The 18,736-nt window shown below is 35.3% G+C and overlaps 1 protein-coding gene across 1 annotated transcript in view; it reads right to left on the reverse strand.

The window, feature by feature from the left end:
* The window catches only part of ARHGAP15 (Rho GTPase activating protein 15), a 1,003,601-nt gene that overhangs the window by 525,398 nt on the left and 459,467 nt on the right, over positions 1 to 18,736 (reverse strand). Inside the window, exons 6-7 of the mRNA XM_006834567.1 lie at positions 2,899 to 2,997; positions 1,383 to 1,512 (exon numbers count right to left, since the gene is read on the reverse strand). Coding sequence (XP_006834630.1) covers positions 1,383 to 1,512; positions 2,899 to 2,997 — 229 coding nt within the window. The remainder of the gene's footprint in view (positions 1 to 1,382; positions 1,513 to 2,898; positions 2,998 to 18,736) is intronic.

The raw sequence follows: 18,736 nt of genomic DNA on the forward strand, positions 1-18,736 counted from the left end.
ATGGCACTTAACAACAACAACAACAATCTGACACTCAGGAAATCCTCGTGTGGTGCTGGACTGCAAAACTGGTTTGAACCACATGGTTGGTGGTTCAAGCTCACCAGTGGCTCTAGGAAACCCTATACAGGATCTCTGTGGGTCAGAACAGACTTGACAGCACTTAACAACAACAACAACTATCTGACATTCATGAGATAGCTATGAGTCTGGATCAGTTTAATGGAAATAATAATGTGTAGCTCTTTAAATAATTCCTTGATTTCAAGAAAAGGCATTTTTTTTTTAATCTCAGTGCTCATGCTTAGATTTGTAAACTCCAAATAAATCAGCTTTTGAAGGCAAGTTATCACATATAATTAGCTTCCACATCCTTGTCGTATGTATGTGCTCATGTGTGTGTGCTCACATGTGTGTGCATATAAACACACTAAAGGTCTTCAGAAATTTCATGTGAAAAAGATAATGAAATTTTTCTAAGAACTTTTGAAGCTCTCTCATAAATACACATTTTCCCCTGATGTGCGCGCACACACACACACAAACACACACACACACACATACATAATATTCTAGTATATGTACTTATACACATGTTCATATAGTCTTTCAGTAGGTCTCCTCTGCTAACTGATTTTTCTTAATTTCAAAAATCCAGGATGCAACTATACTGATGTTTGGTCTTGAGGAAACACCAGACAAAAATGGTGAGATACCAAAAGAAGTTTGGTAACAGCTAAAATGATACAAAAAAAAGCTTTAGGAAATTGGTGTCTCTGATGCCAACATACCTACCTGATCTTTTAGGAAGGCAAGACTCAAGTCACCTTTATGAGATAAATGTGATGGGTTTCCACAGCTCTGAGAAGGGTTTAGAGGTATACACAAGGTCACTATAAATGATGGAGCTGAATCTTTTTACTCCAAAATAAATTCTTTTAGCATGTTAGAAATAGATGTGACCAAGCTCTTAAAAGCCCATTTCTAAATCTTTCTGTTCATCTGAAAATGTGTAAGATTGTTTAGCCTGTAGGCCTAAACTGAGCTAAATCTTTTTATATATGGAAAGTACCAAGGTTTGGGGACCCTTAACATTTACCACTCTCAAAATCAGTCACCAATTTAAATGCCATTATTCAGAAATTCAGAAGTATGCTGTAAGCAGAGGCCATGATTTCAGAACAAGTATTTTCTCAAAAAGCATTATCAACAATGACGCAAGCAAAGCGCTCAGACTGTCCTTAGATTCACAAAGCAGGAAATGGCTACAAATCTTTCATGAGTAGAATGATTTTGGCTCAAATCTCATTTTACTGCATTTATATTTCATAAGCTCTGCATTTAGACAAAGTTAAAATGACCAATTCAAAGGCACTACTTACTTAAGGATTTTCTGTGCTCCGGTTTCTGTTCTTTTATCTCACTATCATAGTGACTTAGCAATTCTGTACTGGAGGATCTCTGGATTTTGAATAATTCCAGGTTTTTCGATGGCAAACATGAATGCTTTGCCTGGAAAAAGCAATTAGGATGAGTGATGTTACTAGGACTAAAGGATTCATGAAGTGCTTAATGTTTTATGGTATATTTTACAGATTTAAAGGAAAACTTGAAATCAGATCATATTTTGAGATCATTATTTCGAGGCTCAATACTCAAATTTAGTGAATAGTTTTATATATGTATATAATGCTTACTAAATGCTGTACATTATTTCAAGCACTCCATGTGCATTAACTCAATCACTGTAACAATTCTATGAGACAGGTAGTATTAATACTATTTTTATTACCCAGATGAGGAAACTGAGGTCAAAAATAGTTAAATGATTTGTGTAAGCCCATGCAGCTAGTAATGATAGAACCAGTAATTGAACTCAGGTAGTCTGACTCTGGAGTACAATATTAATAAAAACACCATGCTAATATGTGTGTATGCATGTGTCTAAGGGAATTATACTGATAATACAGAAATGTCCATTTATATTTTACTTCTTAAATATCATAGTATCAAAATAATATCATTAAAATCACACACAGAAAATGTATTATCATATTGTATACTTTATTGAAGTATTTTCCCTCAAGTTTTATAAATATTAATGTCATAAAATTGGTGCGCTAGTGGTGCTGTAGGATAAACACTGGACTACTAACAAGCTCAACAATTCAAACCCACCAGCCACTCCTCAGGAGAAGGTCGAGATTTTCTGCTCCCATAAAGACTTACTGTCTCAGAAAACGTACACACTGAAGCTATGAGTTGGAACCTAAAAATACAACAATGACACCTAACAACAAAAATGCCATAAAGTTAGGTATTTGTTCTAGAGTCAGCATAGAATGTGTGCTGTTAGAGAATTTGATTTGTTGAAAACCATACTCTGAATATATGATTCAAGGCTTTTTCATGAAATTCTAGATATGTAATTTTCACGAGAAGAATAATCTAGCTTAGCTAGAGGAATAATAAGAATCAGTTACAAAGGACTATTATTTACTGGTATTATAACAGTAAGCATTGTCCTAAATACATTGATATTTGTTTTCAAGAATATGTATTACAGGCTGCATAAACTGAAAATGTAAAAACTCAGTAGTTATTAAGCGCTTGTGTGCATTTTATAGCTTCCAGTAAATGAATGTCCATGTTATATCAGAAAAAAAAAATGAATGCACCATATTTTGGAAAGAGAGAAATCAAATGACATTTAGCTGCCCAAGTCCTGTCTGCTGAAGTGGTTTTTAGTGGATTCTATTAAAACTCAAAAGGACCTACTGTAATAACTCTCAGTGCATACTATCTATTTAAATGTCTGTGTTATATGCCTGCTTAGGCAAAAAGATTTAAATGAGTACATTTTAATTAATAAAAGTAATAGTCAAAATAAATACATACCAATCTGTCAATTGCATTTTTGATAGCCTGGAACCAATCCAATATGATGAAGTCAATATCTGACTGTAGGAGGAATTCATTTCCTGATACTGTTGTGATCTGGAAAAAAAAAAAAAAAAAAAAGACAGGTAAGCAAACCATAAAAGACAGATCTCTTAGATTAAAAATAAAAATCCTTTTCTAAAACACACTTTACTACATTGGAATATTTTCTTGTATTCCAATAATTATCTTTCTGGGAACTGGAAGGGTAGAATCATGTTGAACTGCTCTCTATAAAATGCTTTTTTCAAATCATAACAAATACATTATTATTTTAATAATGGAATGATAAACTCAGAGTGGGGCTTAAACGGAATTACTCCAGCTAAAGAAGAAACAAGCCAGTAAATTCAGAGCAATGCATACTGTACAAACTTAAATCAGAACCCTCAGGAAAAAATGCACAAGGGTGTGTCAGAATTCATCCTGCACTTTAAACTCTTTCCTGTTTGTCTTTTTCAAATCTAATAGTATCTCTATATTTGATTTCCTTTTATAGAGGGCTCTAAAATAGATTATTTACCAAAGAGACTAATGCAGATATGTCCAAAAGGTCATTCAGATGAATAACATTTGGCTATTTCTACTTTCCTATCATAAAGATCAATAGGAAAGTCATAAAGGACCAATTTCCCCATAAAGGAACTTTATTAGAATAAAAGTGCATTTAAATATTCGACCCCCTCATGGAGCTTATTTATCACATGAATATCCTGGTTCCTGACTTACAATGATGCTAAGCCTTTGGTAATATTTAGCATGTAACTACTGCATTTTCCATTATAATGAACTTTTTTCCTCTCCAGAATTGTTCCAGAAGGATGTGGCCTTATCAAACAGCAATGCTCTGAATTTCACATATAAAGGGCTACTTAGAGAAGAATTTTATTAGAGTGGGGGTAGAAACGCTTTTGTATTAGACCATCAATCTGAACTGTGAAGATTTTCCCTTTGTATTATTGACTTTTTGTTACAACAGAAATGCCCAACATTTCCTGTCTAGTGTCATACATTAAGCAAGACACAGAGGTTTAGAGGACTGATGTTTCAAGATACTCATTCAGAAGCCAGTCAACTCTTCTACGCTTTACTTGCGCTAAATGGGAGGTGAAGTTTGAAAGGTGGCACAGCTTCTGTAATCACAAATCATGCTTCAGTATGTTTACAGAATTTTACCATTAAAGTGGCAATTATTATTCCAAAATTCAATCTGAAGGTTTCATGATTCTTAAAGCAATACTTAGTGGCAATGATTCTAAAGTCATAAGAAATCACTGATGACACTCATGTGTATATATCAATTTGTCATTTGTTTCTAGAGAAACAACCACACTCAGTCGTGAAATGCAATCATTCTTAAGTGAGATGTATTTCCATATCAACACCATATTATTCACAATTACAAATAGAGAAACTATCCAAACTAGATCCAGTTTTGATCTCAGACTCCCAACTCACAGAAGCTATGTGTCATAATAAATGCTTATTTCTTTTGATCAAAACTAAAAACAAATAACAAAATCCCCAAAGCAACACAAATTATATCCAATTATAAAAAGTGAAAGATTGAGAAATAATAAGATTTAATTACCTACACCAATATTTGACAGGTAATCTGTCAAATACTTCTGTAGGTAACAAAATTTAATTTATAAAACAGCATGTGAGATTTTGAATGACTCAACAAGCCAGGTTTCTGTTTTACAATATACACTAAAAAACAATTAAGCTAATGTATGCTTAATTATTTTAATGACATGTAGAGCTGAAAGAGGGAGCGTGAAGGGGCCAGTTGGTCTGAAGTGCAGGGAGATGTGAGTGGACTCCCAAATGTGCAGATGATAGTCATTTGAACTAGCTAGGACGGCTAGAGCTGAACTGACCACAGCCCAACTGAATGAAGACCTGTGATACCAAAATTGTTGCAATTTTGATGGCTTACTCTAAACTGGACTTTGCTTATGGATGCAGATTCTCAAAGATCCATCCAGAATGGAAAATCTTCATATCAAGGAACATACTTGCCTCCTCAGAATACTGGGTTGATAAGAATGGACAATTTAAAAATTGGATATCTAAAATGGGAGAAGATAAAGGCATGAAGTGACTGGCTTACAAACTTTCAAGGATATGCTCAGTTAAATGATTGTTATAAGGAAAGTTTTTCTTTCAAGTAAGAAAGGGCCCAAAACTTGAAGAGGAGAGATAATCTATAGTTCAATAAATTATTGCATGTGGCTCATCAGCCCATAGTCTTCATAACTCTGACCAAACAACTTTTTTTCTGATGGGTCTGGGTAAGAGAATGTGAGACAAAATACTGATAGGATTCTATTGTTCAGTTGTGAGTGATTGTTAGCAGGATTCATTATGATTGCAAAATCTTGGAACACTAAGATGGATGTTAAATGAGCCATGTCAGAAACAGGAAGAGGGGATCTATACCAACAAGAAGAGTCAGGAAGGGAGTGCTACTTCCTTTGGACCCTGAGATCCCTGTCCATTGAATCTCCTTGAACCAGGAGACAGAACTGTGACATTAAGCAGCAGTAGTAGCAGAACCAAGAGCTAGAGCACCAGACTAAGCAGTGGGCTTCCCAGCGCACAGAGCAAGTAAAGTTGATTACCAACAAGCAGGAGGCTTGTTTGTGGAATGGGGTGTCTCAAGGTATTTAACTGGAGCTGAGTGCCTTCAGGCTGAGGTTTATAATGGAATGGAGTGCCTTTGGACATTTATCAGCAACTCTGAAAAAACTTTGTGATATTACTGGAGCAGGGCAGAGGCCAAAGACGAGAGAGATGCCTGCATATGGGCTAGCTATGAAAAGGCTGTCCAGACTAAAATAAATGTTCTCTGAGTATTTCTAATCATGAATATAACCTGTTAACTTCCTTAATAAACCCTATAACTGTGAGTACTGTGTCTGAGTTCTGTGTGGTCACTGCATTTTCAAACATAGCTGAGAAGTAGAGAATGCTGGGGAAGGATGGTTGGAACCATTTTTGCAGTTTACAGAATATTACAATGTTCTTTACTTAAAGTGTCATACATAAGTAGTAATCTAAAGCTACAATACCTTCTAACTAATCCAAAGGGAATGTGGTGGCTCTAGAGTATAAGCAGTGGATGCAACCTACAAGGCCAGTGATTCAACCCTACCAGCCACTCTGTGGGAGAAAGATGAGAACTTTTGCTTCCACAAAGATTTACAGCTTCAACAACCATATGCAGGTTCACTATGAATCAGAGCCAACTCAGTGGCACTTAACAATAACAACAAAAACTAGCCCCCCGAAAACTAGTACAATGACACCTTATATGTTGACTATCTTGTTATCTGACATTTCACATTATGACAACTGAAAAAATTTCAGATGGTACCTCCATTGGTCCGAGATCTACACAAGGCTATGGCCAGCTACCAGCACCCTCTGTGAATCACTTTAAATGATCAATGTACCAAAAACTCCAGCGACAACCAGGTCATACAAGGGATGGAGGCCAACCAGCTTTGGAATGCCTTCTGCAGTTTGGCCATGATGACTTGGTCTGGTTATAGAGGTCTTAAAATGATACAGTAGAATGGTGTGAGGTCACTGGTGTGTAGGGGCTGCTGGGCAAGGACCTGGAAGTGCTGTAGACTTTTATGGTGGTACCTAGGCAGGGGGTTAGAGGGCAAGAGACTACAAGGGGCTGTGGGACTTCAGGGTTAAGGATGATGGAGACACGTGTCAATTTTGTCCAGGATGGGTAGCAGGAAACTACAGGTGGTGGACAACATCTGACTGCCACAATCACCATTCCCAGTCCTAAAGGCTCTGCAGTGGTGGGGAAGGAATGGTGGGGAAGAGGGTCTATCACCCCACAGGCACACTGAGTCATGCTAGAATGCCCACCAGAAGGTGAACAACTGTGGGCAGGGTAACAGTTCTGAAGCTGGAATATGGCCCCCGACTCTTTCATGATGCTAATTTTCCATAACAACCTGATCTTTGAAACCTAACAATGTCTATAAGTGAGAAGGAGGTATAATATTCCTCTCCTCTACCTTTATCCTAATATAAATTCTAATATTTTGATTATGAATATACTATGTCACAACAAAATTTTAAATAAACAAAGAAAATAACTTGGACCAAGCATAATGTACAATCTAATATAAAATTTCTCTGTTAGTACAAATAACCCATTATTAAAATTATAAAAAGGAATCATCTTTTCAAAGTACAAGAAACAAACATAATTAGATTTACTGTATTCTGAGGGTTTACAAAAGAGCCAGCATAGTTCAGTTTTCAGTCTAGTCAATTCAAATAGTGATAAAATGTAAGCACTTCAGTGCTGCATTTACATGTTTGGTGCATACTATACAATGCAAAGGGAATAATTTATTGCTAACACAACCCAAAGCAAAATGTGTTTTAAAAGTTTCTTTGTCCAAGTATATTACTGCATTAATCGCACAGAATCAGAGATTAAAATTTTTATTTCTGAACGCTAGATCAGAGTACTCTATGAATGCAATTCATTCAAAACATACTATCAGACAGATACAGTTCATCTCCTCTGTCTTCCCACTAGTTTTTCGAGTTACTAGGCAGTCTGGAGAAGACTGCTACTGCTCTCTACAGTTTAAATGCATCCACTTCTTAATTACAGTCAGTAATTGACTTTGTTCTGCTCCTTTCCAGTCACTCATAGGGAAGCAGTTTTTAACTGATAAAGTCCATTTAATTCAGGTTTCTCCGTCCACTTTTTTATATTATCTCTTTAGAGATTCTGATAAATGGTTTGCTGAATCATATTTGCACTCTGAATAATCGAATTTTTCATACTCCTGGGGAAAAATGACATTAGTAAAAAATGTTAGCTTTGACTAAACCTTTTGATAGAACAGTTCATAACAACAATCTAAAATGATGAATAACTAAGAACAGATATAAAAGATTTGAAATTAAGCCATGCTAATGTACTCTTTCTATGCTTTGCCTAAGTGATATCAGGAGTTGAGGTGAGAGGGATGAAGGAAGAATTTACAGAAAACATGAGCAGTTTAGGAAAAAGCAGCTGATCTCTCTTTTACACTAATCTACTTTGCCAGTGGCATCGCTTGGTGAACTGTACCGGGTGACTCTATCAGAGGGGTTGCCCCCGAAATTACTGCCTATAAAATGTATATGCAGTGTTTCAGTAAAAAATTATCATTTTAAACAAAACATTTCCCTATAATAGTTAGTTACAACAATAAAAACATTGTTTTGTAAGTCTGGTTTACATGTATCAGTACACTTTCAGGGTTAAAATCCTATGCTAATTTAGTTTTTCAATGGAGACCTGGTTTGGCACTATGAAATAGGTACTGAACTCTTAACCATAAGGTCAGTGTTTCAAACTCAGCAGCTGCTATCAAACACCCTATACAGAGTCACTATGAATCAGAACCACCTTGATGGCACATAACAACAACAAACACTAAATCTGTTTTATCTGCTGCCATTATTACCCAATTACAATGAAGTTTCAAATCAAATGTTTTCCCCTGTGTACCCTACAAGCAGGCACACACTGATGTTTCTGTTGCTGCCAGTGTTTTTATAGTTGCTTATTTTGTCAAAATTTCTGGTATTTTAGATATGATATTATCTTAATTTTGCCAATAGGTTCACAATTCTTTTTTGAGAATGAAGTAGTAATTAAAGGAAAAGAAGGAGAAAAATTAAAAAAGGTTTCTGCTAAGTTACTAATAACTAAGAACAGATATAAAAGATTTGAAATAATTTGGAACTAATGCTGTAATTCAATGTAGAAAGTTTTAAGTAAACATTTCTATTGTTTGTATTCATATAATCTAAGAAATATTACATTTACTCATATTTTTCTTATTCTTATAATTATTATATGAATGTTCTGGTGTGGTGCTGTGTGATAATGCATTGGACTGCAAGGTTGGTTTGAACCACAACGTGAGCAGTTCAAATTCACCAGTCACTCCTAGGAAACCCTATACAGGGTTGCTATGAATCAAAAGCAACTCAACAGCACCTAACAACAACTACAAAAACATTCTATGATTAAGATTGATAATAAACATTACTAAGTATTTTGTTATGTTTGCATTACAACTAAGTATAGTGAGGCTTTGTCTCATATGCTTTGGACATCTTATCAGGAGTGACCAGCCCCAGGAAAAGCACATCATGCTTGGTAAAGTAGAGTGTTAGCAAAAAAGAGAGTAAGACCCCAACAAGATAGATTGATCCAGTGGCTGCAATGATGGACTCAAACATAGCAACTGTGAAGATGATACAGAACTCGGTAGTGTTTCATTCTGTTGTGTATAGTATGAGTAGTCTCAAGAGCACCCAACAACAGTATATATAAAGTATATATATGAGGAGGTCCATGGATGACAGGGAGGTTGACACCATGAGTTACCGTACTGGATGATACCATCCCAAATGATGCCACTGTCCCTTAAAATCTATCGTCAACATGAAGTTATATTTTAAAAGGATATGTTTAAGAACCTAAGAAGTTTTAATGATGTCTACTAGTGTTATTGATAGTAGATATCTTTAAGCAGCTTTCTGGGATCTTTTACCTCAAATTTATTCACACTGAATAAAGGTCACTCTGAATGACCAGAATGTATATAAGAATGCTCATCAGGCAGCATACAGAGAAGACACATCCTTTACAACTTTGTGGCATTAATTCAAAAATATTTTTCCCTTGGCAACTTCCTTATTGTAGTTGTTCAGAAGGTGGAGCCAGGTATATCCAAGTTCCATCCTCCACTGATATATAAGAAAAGGAAGAATTTTGTATTTTTTGGACAATAATTTACAAATAGGATGAGATCTGGAGACTCTGTTGGATAAGCACTGGATTGCTAACCTGAAGGTCAGCAGTTCAAACTCACCACTTGCTCTATAGGAGGAAGATGAGACTTTCTGCTCCCCTAAAGATCTTTAGCCTCAGAAACACTACACAAGGTCACTATGAGTTGGAATCTACTCAATGGCAGTTGGTTTGGCTTTGGTAATTAACAAATGGAATATTACTATGCTATTTTAAAACATAGTAAAAGAGTTTTAAGGAGTTATTTATGTTTTTCTCAAGAACTGACATTTTCCCATTTATAGATATGTATCAGGAACCATTATCTTCATCTAGAAGTAAAGTTTTATGGTGCAAGATTTTAATTTAAATGAGGAATTAATGTTTAGAATGATATTTGTACTGTTAAAATGTTCCATAATTTGGTTTAGCAAAATAGAAAAAAAAATTTTTTTTTACTTACCATTTTTTCTGCTTATAAAGATAATACTAATTTATTGTGGAGAATTTGGAAAAATAAAAATAATGATGAAGCTAATTATAGCTACATAGAGGTAAATATTATATTCATTTTAACTTAGTTATAGATATTTTACCTTCTATAAATAATAAATTAATATGACAATGATTAATGGATGAATTTATACTCCAGACAGATACCTTATCAGTATAACATATTTGGTAGGTAAATATTATTGGCTACTTCTGTTCCAAATCTTGAAAACTTATTAGGAAATTATCAAATATGCTCTAGATGAGGAGTGACCTTGTGTTTCTCTCCTTTTGATAGTACTGTTTGTATCGCTCTTCCAATTTCAGAATAAATCTCACAAATGATTCTGTATTCAGGAGATTGAGAGGACAGAACACCCTGCTAGTCCTCAACAACCACTGATTAAGTGTCCATTAAGCGGAAGGCACATTGCTAGAAGCTAAAAAAGACAGCCCCCACCCTCAAGAGTTAGCAATCTGTTAGGATAAATAGGACATATGCATATAAAAATAAATAACAATAGAAAATGACTTCTACTAAGTCCCAATATGAGTGGCAGTGACAATACTCATGTCAAGATTTCAGAGGAGGAAGTAATTATACTGCAGATACATTTACATCATGAAATTATGCATAAACGGTTGGTCATGATATGTTATTCTTTAAAGGTTGATTGTATCAGAATGTTAGTATATTAAAGATATGAATACTACCACTTTGTATGCAAAGTGATATCAGCTTTAATGATCTCAAAGCACATAATAAACATTCTTTGAATGCAGCTTCCCTCCACTATCATAAAGTAATTTTGCAAATGAAGAAAATGAAGCAAATGAGGAAAATGAGAAAGCCAATCTATCAAATTGACATCGTTTTAAATGATAGAATTAAGAGATTACAAAGATTTTCATTTCTAGTTCACTAGTCCTCAGCAAACAATAGTACACAGTCAAGGACTGTGTGTGTACGTGGAAGGAGGCATGATTTCATTCCTGTTATGAAATCTGGAATAAAGACCATAGACAAAAGTTGCTGGAATCCTTACTGTTACGTTAAAGATAGCATGATTTTAAAAGATCACCCTTACGTAAACAATTTTACCTCCCAAATAACTACTCTCTTGCTGTGAAAAATATAAATGAAACAGAACTGAGGCATCTAAGTAAATCTATCAGTTTCTAGAAATGACTAAAAAATAAAATCTTATGTTTGAATTATCTTTCACATTTTGCTTAGCATTTGTCTTTGACTAAGAACCTAGAGGGTATTAGTTTCATGTTAACGAAGTTAACATTATACATGTTGTTGTTGTTAAGTGCTGTTGAGTCGACTCCCTACCCATAGCGACTTTGTATAGGGTTTCCGAGGAGTAGCTTGAACTGTCGACCTAGCAATTCAAACGTATTTGCAGTCTGGCGCATTAACCCACAGCGCCACACCAGGACTCCAAAATTGTATATAGGAAATACGTATAAAATATGCCAAAGAGTATCCCCATGACTCAGTTTTCAGCCAAAAAATAGGCAGGTCTATTAAGGGGCACAATAACCGTGGGGATGCATGCACTTCCCAAGATAATCAACCATTTTAGATCAAAAGGCTACAGTTCAGAGTTTAGCAAAGAAAAAGGAATGGAAACAGAAAACACAGGGAGGAAGTGGGGTAAATGATGTTACATTGTGGGGATTCTAATCAATGACATAAAATAAAATGTATATGAATTACTGAGTAGAAAACTTACTTGCTCAATAAATCTTTAGCCAATTCATAATTTTTTTTTTATTGTTAAATATATGACTACAGTGGTTCCAGAAGTAATACGAATGGAATTTAATTACTATTATATTTGGACACACTTTTGACATTATGATAAAATTATTTTGGTTTAAATTATACTTGAATTAAATTAAACAGAAATAAAGCATTTAAAAAGATAATAAATGTATTTAAATCAAAGAAAAATTATTTACTTTGATATTAACTTTGGTTCTATTTTAAAAAATATTAACAGTATTTGTTGTCATTGCAAGGTGCTGTCAAGTGGGTACCCATGCATAAGGATTTTATGCACAACAGCATGAAACACTGCCCAGTCCTGTGCTATGTTTGAGGCCATTACTGCTGCCACTGTGCCAGTGCACCTTGTTGAGGGTCTTCCACTTTTTCAGTAACCCTCTACTTTATGAAGCATGATGTCCTTCTCCAGGGACTGGTCTCTCCTGACAATATGTCTGAAGTGTGAGAGATGAAGTCTGGCCAGCTTGGCTTCTAAGGAACATTCTGATTGTACTTTTTCCAACAACACAGATGTGTTTCTTCTTTTGGCAGTCCATGGTACTTTTAATATTCTCCTCAACACCATAACTCAAATGCATCAATCCTTCTATAGTTTTATTTATTGTCCAACTTTCACATGCATATGATGTTATTGAAAATTGCTTGGGTCAGGAGTACCTTAGTCCTCAGACTAACATCTTTGCTCTTGAACTCTTTAAAGAGGTCTTATGCAGCATGTTTGTCTAATGCAGTACGCCATTTGATTTCTTGACTGCTGCTTCCATGAACGTTGATGGTTGGTCTGAGCAAAATGAAGTCTTGCACAACTTCAATCTTCTCACCATTTATCTTGATACTATTTATTGATCCAGGGGTGATGAGTTTTGTTCTCTTTACACTAAAATACAGTTCATGCTGAAGGTTGTGGTCTTTGATCTTTACCAGCAAGTATTCTAAGTCCTCCTTGCTTTCAGCAAGCAAGGTCATATCATCTGTATAATTCAGGTTGTTAATGAGTCTTCCTCCAACCCTAATGCCAGGTTTTCCTTCAAATAATTGACATTCTCTAATTATTTGCTCAGCATACAGATTGAATAAGTATGGTGAAAGAATACAACCCTGGTGAATATCTTTCCTAATTTTAAACCATTTAGTATTCCCTTGTTCTGGTCTGTGTACAGGTTTCTCTTGAGCACAATTAAGTGTTCTGGGATACTCATCCTTTACAATGTTGTCTATAGCTTGTCATGATCCACGCAATCAAAAGCCTTTGCATAGTCACTGAAGCACAGGTAAACTTCTTTCTGATATTATCTGCTTTCAGTTGAGATCTGAATTATATCCTTCATTCCACATCCTCATCTGAATCTGGGTTGAACCTCTGGCACTTTCCTGCCAATGTACTGTTGCAGCCACTTTTAAATTATATTGTATGATGATTTCCACATTCCTTTGTGTCACCTGTCTTTGAAATGGGCACAAATATGGATCTCCTCCAATCAGTTGGCTAGGTAGCTGTCTTCCAAATTTCTTGGCATAGAAGAGTGAGTGCCTCCAATGCCACATCAGTTTGTTGAAATAGATCAATATGTATTCTATCAATTCCATCAATTGTTCTTTGCCAATGACTTCAGTATACCTTGGACTTCTTTAGTATCATTTGCTCTCGATCATATGCAACCTTTTGAAATAGTTGAACACTGACCATTTCTTTTGGTACAGTGACTGTGTATTCCTTCCATCTTCTCTTGGTGTTTTCTGCATCATTCAATATTTTCTCCATAGATTCTTCAATCTTGCAAGTCGAGGTTTGAATTTTTTCTTCAGTTACCTTAGCTTGAGAAATGCTGAGCGTGTTCTTAACTTTTGGTTTTCTAACTTCAGATCTTTGTACATTGCATTTTAATATTTGACTTTGTCTTCTTCAGCTGCCCTTTGAAATTTTCTATTCAACTCTTTCACCTCCTCAGTTCTTCCATTTGTGTTAGCATCTCTATGCTGGAGAGCAAGTTTCAGAGTCTCTTTTGACATCATTTTGATTTTTTTCTTCTTTCTTACCCTCTTTATGACATCTGTCTTTCTTGCAGTTTGATATTCTTGATGTCATACTACAACTCTGCTGGTCTTCAGTACTTACTGTCTAATGCATCAAATCTGTTACTGAGATGATCTTTAAATTCAGGTAGGACATGTCCAAGGTCATAATTTGACTTTGGGGTACTTGTTTTAATTTTCTTCAGCTTTAGCCTGAACTTGCATGTGAGCAATTGATTATCTTGTCTTGTTTTGATTGGTGATATGCAATTTTCCCATTGTCTCTTTCCACAGATGTAGTGAATTTGATTTCTGTGTATTAAATATGGTGGGTCTATGTGTATATCAATCTTTGATACGTTTTTAATAAGGTACTTGCAATGAGGAAGTCATTGGTCTTGAAAAATTATATCAATGTGATTTTCAGCATCAGTTCTATCATCAATGTCATATTTCCCAAAGAATGATCCTCTTTGTTTCCAATATTAGCATTCCAATCATCAGTAATCATCAATACATCTTGATTGCCTGTTAGATTAGTTTCAGACTGAAGAAGTTGGTAGAATTCTTCAATTTCATCACAACTGGCTTTAGTGGTTGGTATATAAATTTGATTAATAGTTGTGCTAACTGGTCTTCCTTGTTATTGTACTTCAAGGTAGATCTTGAAATGTTCTTTTTGATGATGAATGCACATTATTCATCTTCAATATGTGATTCCCGGCACAGTAAACTATGAGGTTGTCAGATTCAAAATGACTGATACAAGTCCATTTCATCTTATCTAATGCCTAGGATACTAGTGTTTATGTGTTCCATTTCAGTTTTGACAACTTCTAATTTTCCTAGATTCATATTTCATACATTCCATGTTCCAATTATTAACTGATGTTTACAGCTGTTTCTCCTCATTTTGAGTAATAGTTATATTACTTGATCTCTAAGGTGTTTATGGCCCCCAAAGACATTACATATGTGCCCCATCAGCAAATCAAAGTCAGGAAAGCTTTACTCTGTTAACTTTATCACGGTCAACTTTACTTTGAAGAGGCAGCTCTTCCCCAATCATACTTTGAGTGCCTTCCAACCTGGGGGGCTCATTTACTGGCACTTTATCTGACAATATTCTAGTGTTCTTCATCATTTCTAGTATTTAATATTCTAGTACTATCTGAAAGTGTTTTACTGCTATTCATAACGTTTTCAGTGACTAAATATAAGGAAGTTGTTCATCTCTCCTTCATCCTAATCTGTTTTAGTCAGAAAACTCATCTGAAACCTGTCCACCATGGGTGGTCCTATTGGTATTTAAAATACTGGTGGCATAGTTTCCAGAATCACAGCAACATGAATGTTGCCACAGTATGACAAACTGACAGATGAGTCATGGTTTCACAGCATAATATGTAGACATGTATAATATATAGATATATATTTGCTGAATGTGAAGAGGACTCAAAAACCACAGCCTTCAGTACGGATTGCATCTCAATGTAAAGAAAACAAAAATTTTCACTACTGGGACAAACAACAATATTCTTATCAATGGAGAAAAATTGAAGTTGTCAAGGACTTCATTCTTCTTGGATCAACTATCACACTCACGGAAACAGCAGTCAAGAGATCAAACGAAATATTGCATTAGGCAAATCTGCTGCACAAGACCTTTTTAAAGCGTTGAAGAGCAAAGATGTCAGCTTGAGGACTAAGGTGTGCCTGACCCAAGCCATGGTATTTTCAATAACCTCATATGCATGTGAAAGCTGGACAGCGAATAAGGAAAACTGTAGAAGAATTGACGCATTTGAGTTATGGTGTTGGAGAAGAATATTGAAATTGACATGAACTGCAAAAAGAGCCAACAGATCTGTGTTGGAAGAATTACAGCCAGAGTGCTCTTTGTAGGCCAGAATGGCCAAACTTTTCTATCATACTTCAGACATATTGTCTGGAGGGACCAAGCTGCTGGAGAAGGATATCATGTTTGGTAGGGTAGAGGGTCAAAAAAGAAGTGGAAGACCTCCAGTGAGATGGATTGGCCAAGTGGCAGCATCAATGGGCTCAAGCATGGCAACAATAGTGAGGTTGGCCCAGGATCAGGCAGTGTTTCGTTCTGCTGTACATAAGGTCGCTATGAGTCAGTACCAACTCCATGGCGCCTAACAACAAAATATTTGGGCCACATTGTAGTGAGTGATCAAGATCTAAAAATAAACTAATGCTGTTTAAAAGAAAAACAAGTACAAGTTCAGTCACATTTTATTCATCTTGCATCACACTTCTATATTGGATACTGGTGATCAAATGAAAGTTGTCATGGTTATACTAATAGTTACATTACTTGGTCTTTAAAGTGTTTATGACTACTAAAGACATTATATTATCAGGCTGCATGTCTGTCTAAAATTACAGTCTGGCTTGAATAACTCCTAACATTATTTCTGACATGTCGAGCAAAGTTAACATAAAACCAATGGTAAAATAGCTGTTAGAACTAAAAGGTCTTCAATTTCTCTTTCCAAAAATGTTACTTGTTAAAATGTTTTGTGAGAAAGTATCTGCCTTGTGTTCCCAATGTTGCTAGATGTTAAATAAATATATGCTGATTAACAACAACAACAAAAAAGTTGCTTTGGCAACTTTCTTATTAAAATGCATTTGTAACCCCCATCTGTCGTGAAAGTTTTGAAAAGTTTGTTTACTTTGGATAGCAGCCTTATCCAGGGTTACCCTAGCAAACAATGATAGCAGTCTTCAGAAGTTGTGTGAGGAACAAGCCACTAGGGATCCATTTTTGTTTTAATTGGCACACACAAACACTTTTCTGGTCTGTCAAGAAGATCAAGCTAATATGCATGGAGGGTGTTATATTCTCAGCTTTGGGGAGCAGTAAAGCTCCCTTTATTTAAGTAATTTAAATGATAGACTGCAAAAACTTTGCAAGTCAGAAAAATGTTTTATACTTTCTTTGGGAATATTTGTTTTAAGCAACGAAAATGTTCTACATATCTAAAGATGTTGAACCTTATGTTATAATTACTCTGTTTCTTCTGACTCCATGAAATGTTCCTAAATCCACATGCTACTCAGTAAGCCAGGCCACCAATGGATCCTGCATTTCCACAACTCCCCCTGTGTTAACAAATGTGTGTTCATTAGTTTCCAGATGTTTATTGGATATGTTTTCAATGTGTTGGGGTTGATTGATTTGCATGTACATTTATTGGAACCCTCAGCGGTATCATCATATCAAAATAACCTGCCCATGTAAGCAATTTCTTATTTAATGGAAAGTAAACAAATGGTAACCTACATATACCGCAGATCTCAAGTGCATTCTGAAATCTAAGATTTAGAAGCAACCTTTCAAGAAACAGTGCTTCTTAATTGAAATTGAGCTGTACCTTTGACACCCAAATAACTTCATCTCTACATTCTTATAACACAGATTGCTTCTGCATAATAACATCAGCTCTGTAGTAAACATTCTCACTTCATATCATCTGTCCACTCCAACTTTTGGTTTACTAACAAAATACCTAAATCTCAAATTCACATCAAAGGGAATACCTGTTGTCTTTTGCCTTCATTAATTCATTTATTCACCAAAACAAACAAGAGAATAAACAAAAACTTACACTCATTCTTTTATCTGTAGTAAATATTTTAAGTACTGAGAAAAAGTCTTCTCAATATTCATGAAAGAATACTATTCAAGCAATTAGGAGATTAGCAGTTTCCACTGTTTTGTAGTCAGCTATACCAAAACTTTTGCCTCTAGTGCTTATATGATAAAGACTGAAAAAGTGACTAATTGAAGTAGCTGGCATATAAAGACATTAACTTAGACAGTTTTATTGCTCTTAAAGTTAGTTTCTAAGCTTGGGATAGTGGTTGTCTCTAGATAAACTAATCATGCTAGAACTCTGGCATTGCTGGTACACACTAGTCACTCACCTCCAACCACAGAGCAGCTTCAACCCTTACCCATCTAAACTAGGTTCTAATTATGCGTGGCATTTGGCAATCAGCTATCATTTCTAAATTGAAGTTATTTTTTATTACGTCTGTCATTATTTGAGTAATGCCCAACTTAAACTTTTAAAACCAATTCAAAAGTGTTACATAAAATATTTCTTGCCGCAATTATACTGATATGTTGTGTATTCTTCCACACTTTTCAGACCATGTATAGACATTATTTGTATCTATATAAGGAGACTTTAAAATGTTTGTGGAAAAATAAAATTAAAAGGTAATGGATTTTTTTCCCCAAAACTTTTAAGCTCCTTTTCTATCTGTATTTATGTTGTTGTTGAGTTTGTTCCAAGTCATAGCGACCCTGTATAGGGTTTCTGAGGAGCTGCTGGTTGGTTTGAACTACCAACCTTGCAGTCAGCAGTACAATGCTTATCCAACAGTGCCACATCAGGACTTCATGTATGTATGTATGTATGTATGTATGTATGTATGTATGTATGTTGTGTGCATGTTGGTGTGCCGTGGAGTTGGTTCCGACTCATCCTGCACCTGAGTATGAGGTTAGCAGCATGACTCTATCAGTGTTTCATATATATATATATATATATAGTTGTTGTTGTTAGTGCCATCAAATTGGTTCCAACCCATAACTGACCCTGTATAAGGATTCT

This window comes from Chrysochloris asiatica, unplaced genomic scaffold, assembly GCF_000296735.1.
Source record: "Chrysochloris asiatica unplaced genomic scaffold, ChrAsi1.0 scaffold00012, whole genome shotgun sequence".
Lineage (NCBI taxonomy): Eukaryota > Metazoa > Chordata > Mammalia > Afrosoricida > Chrysochloridae > Chrysochloris > Chrysochloris asiatica.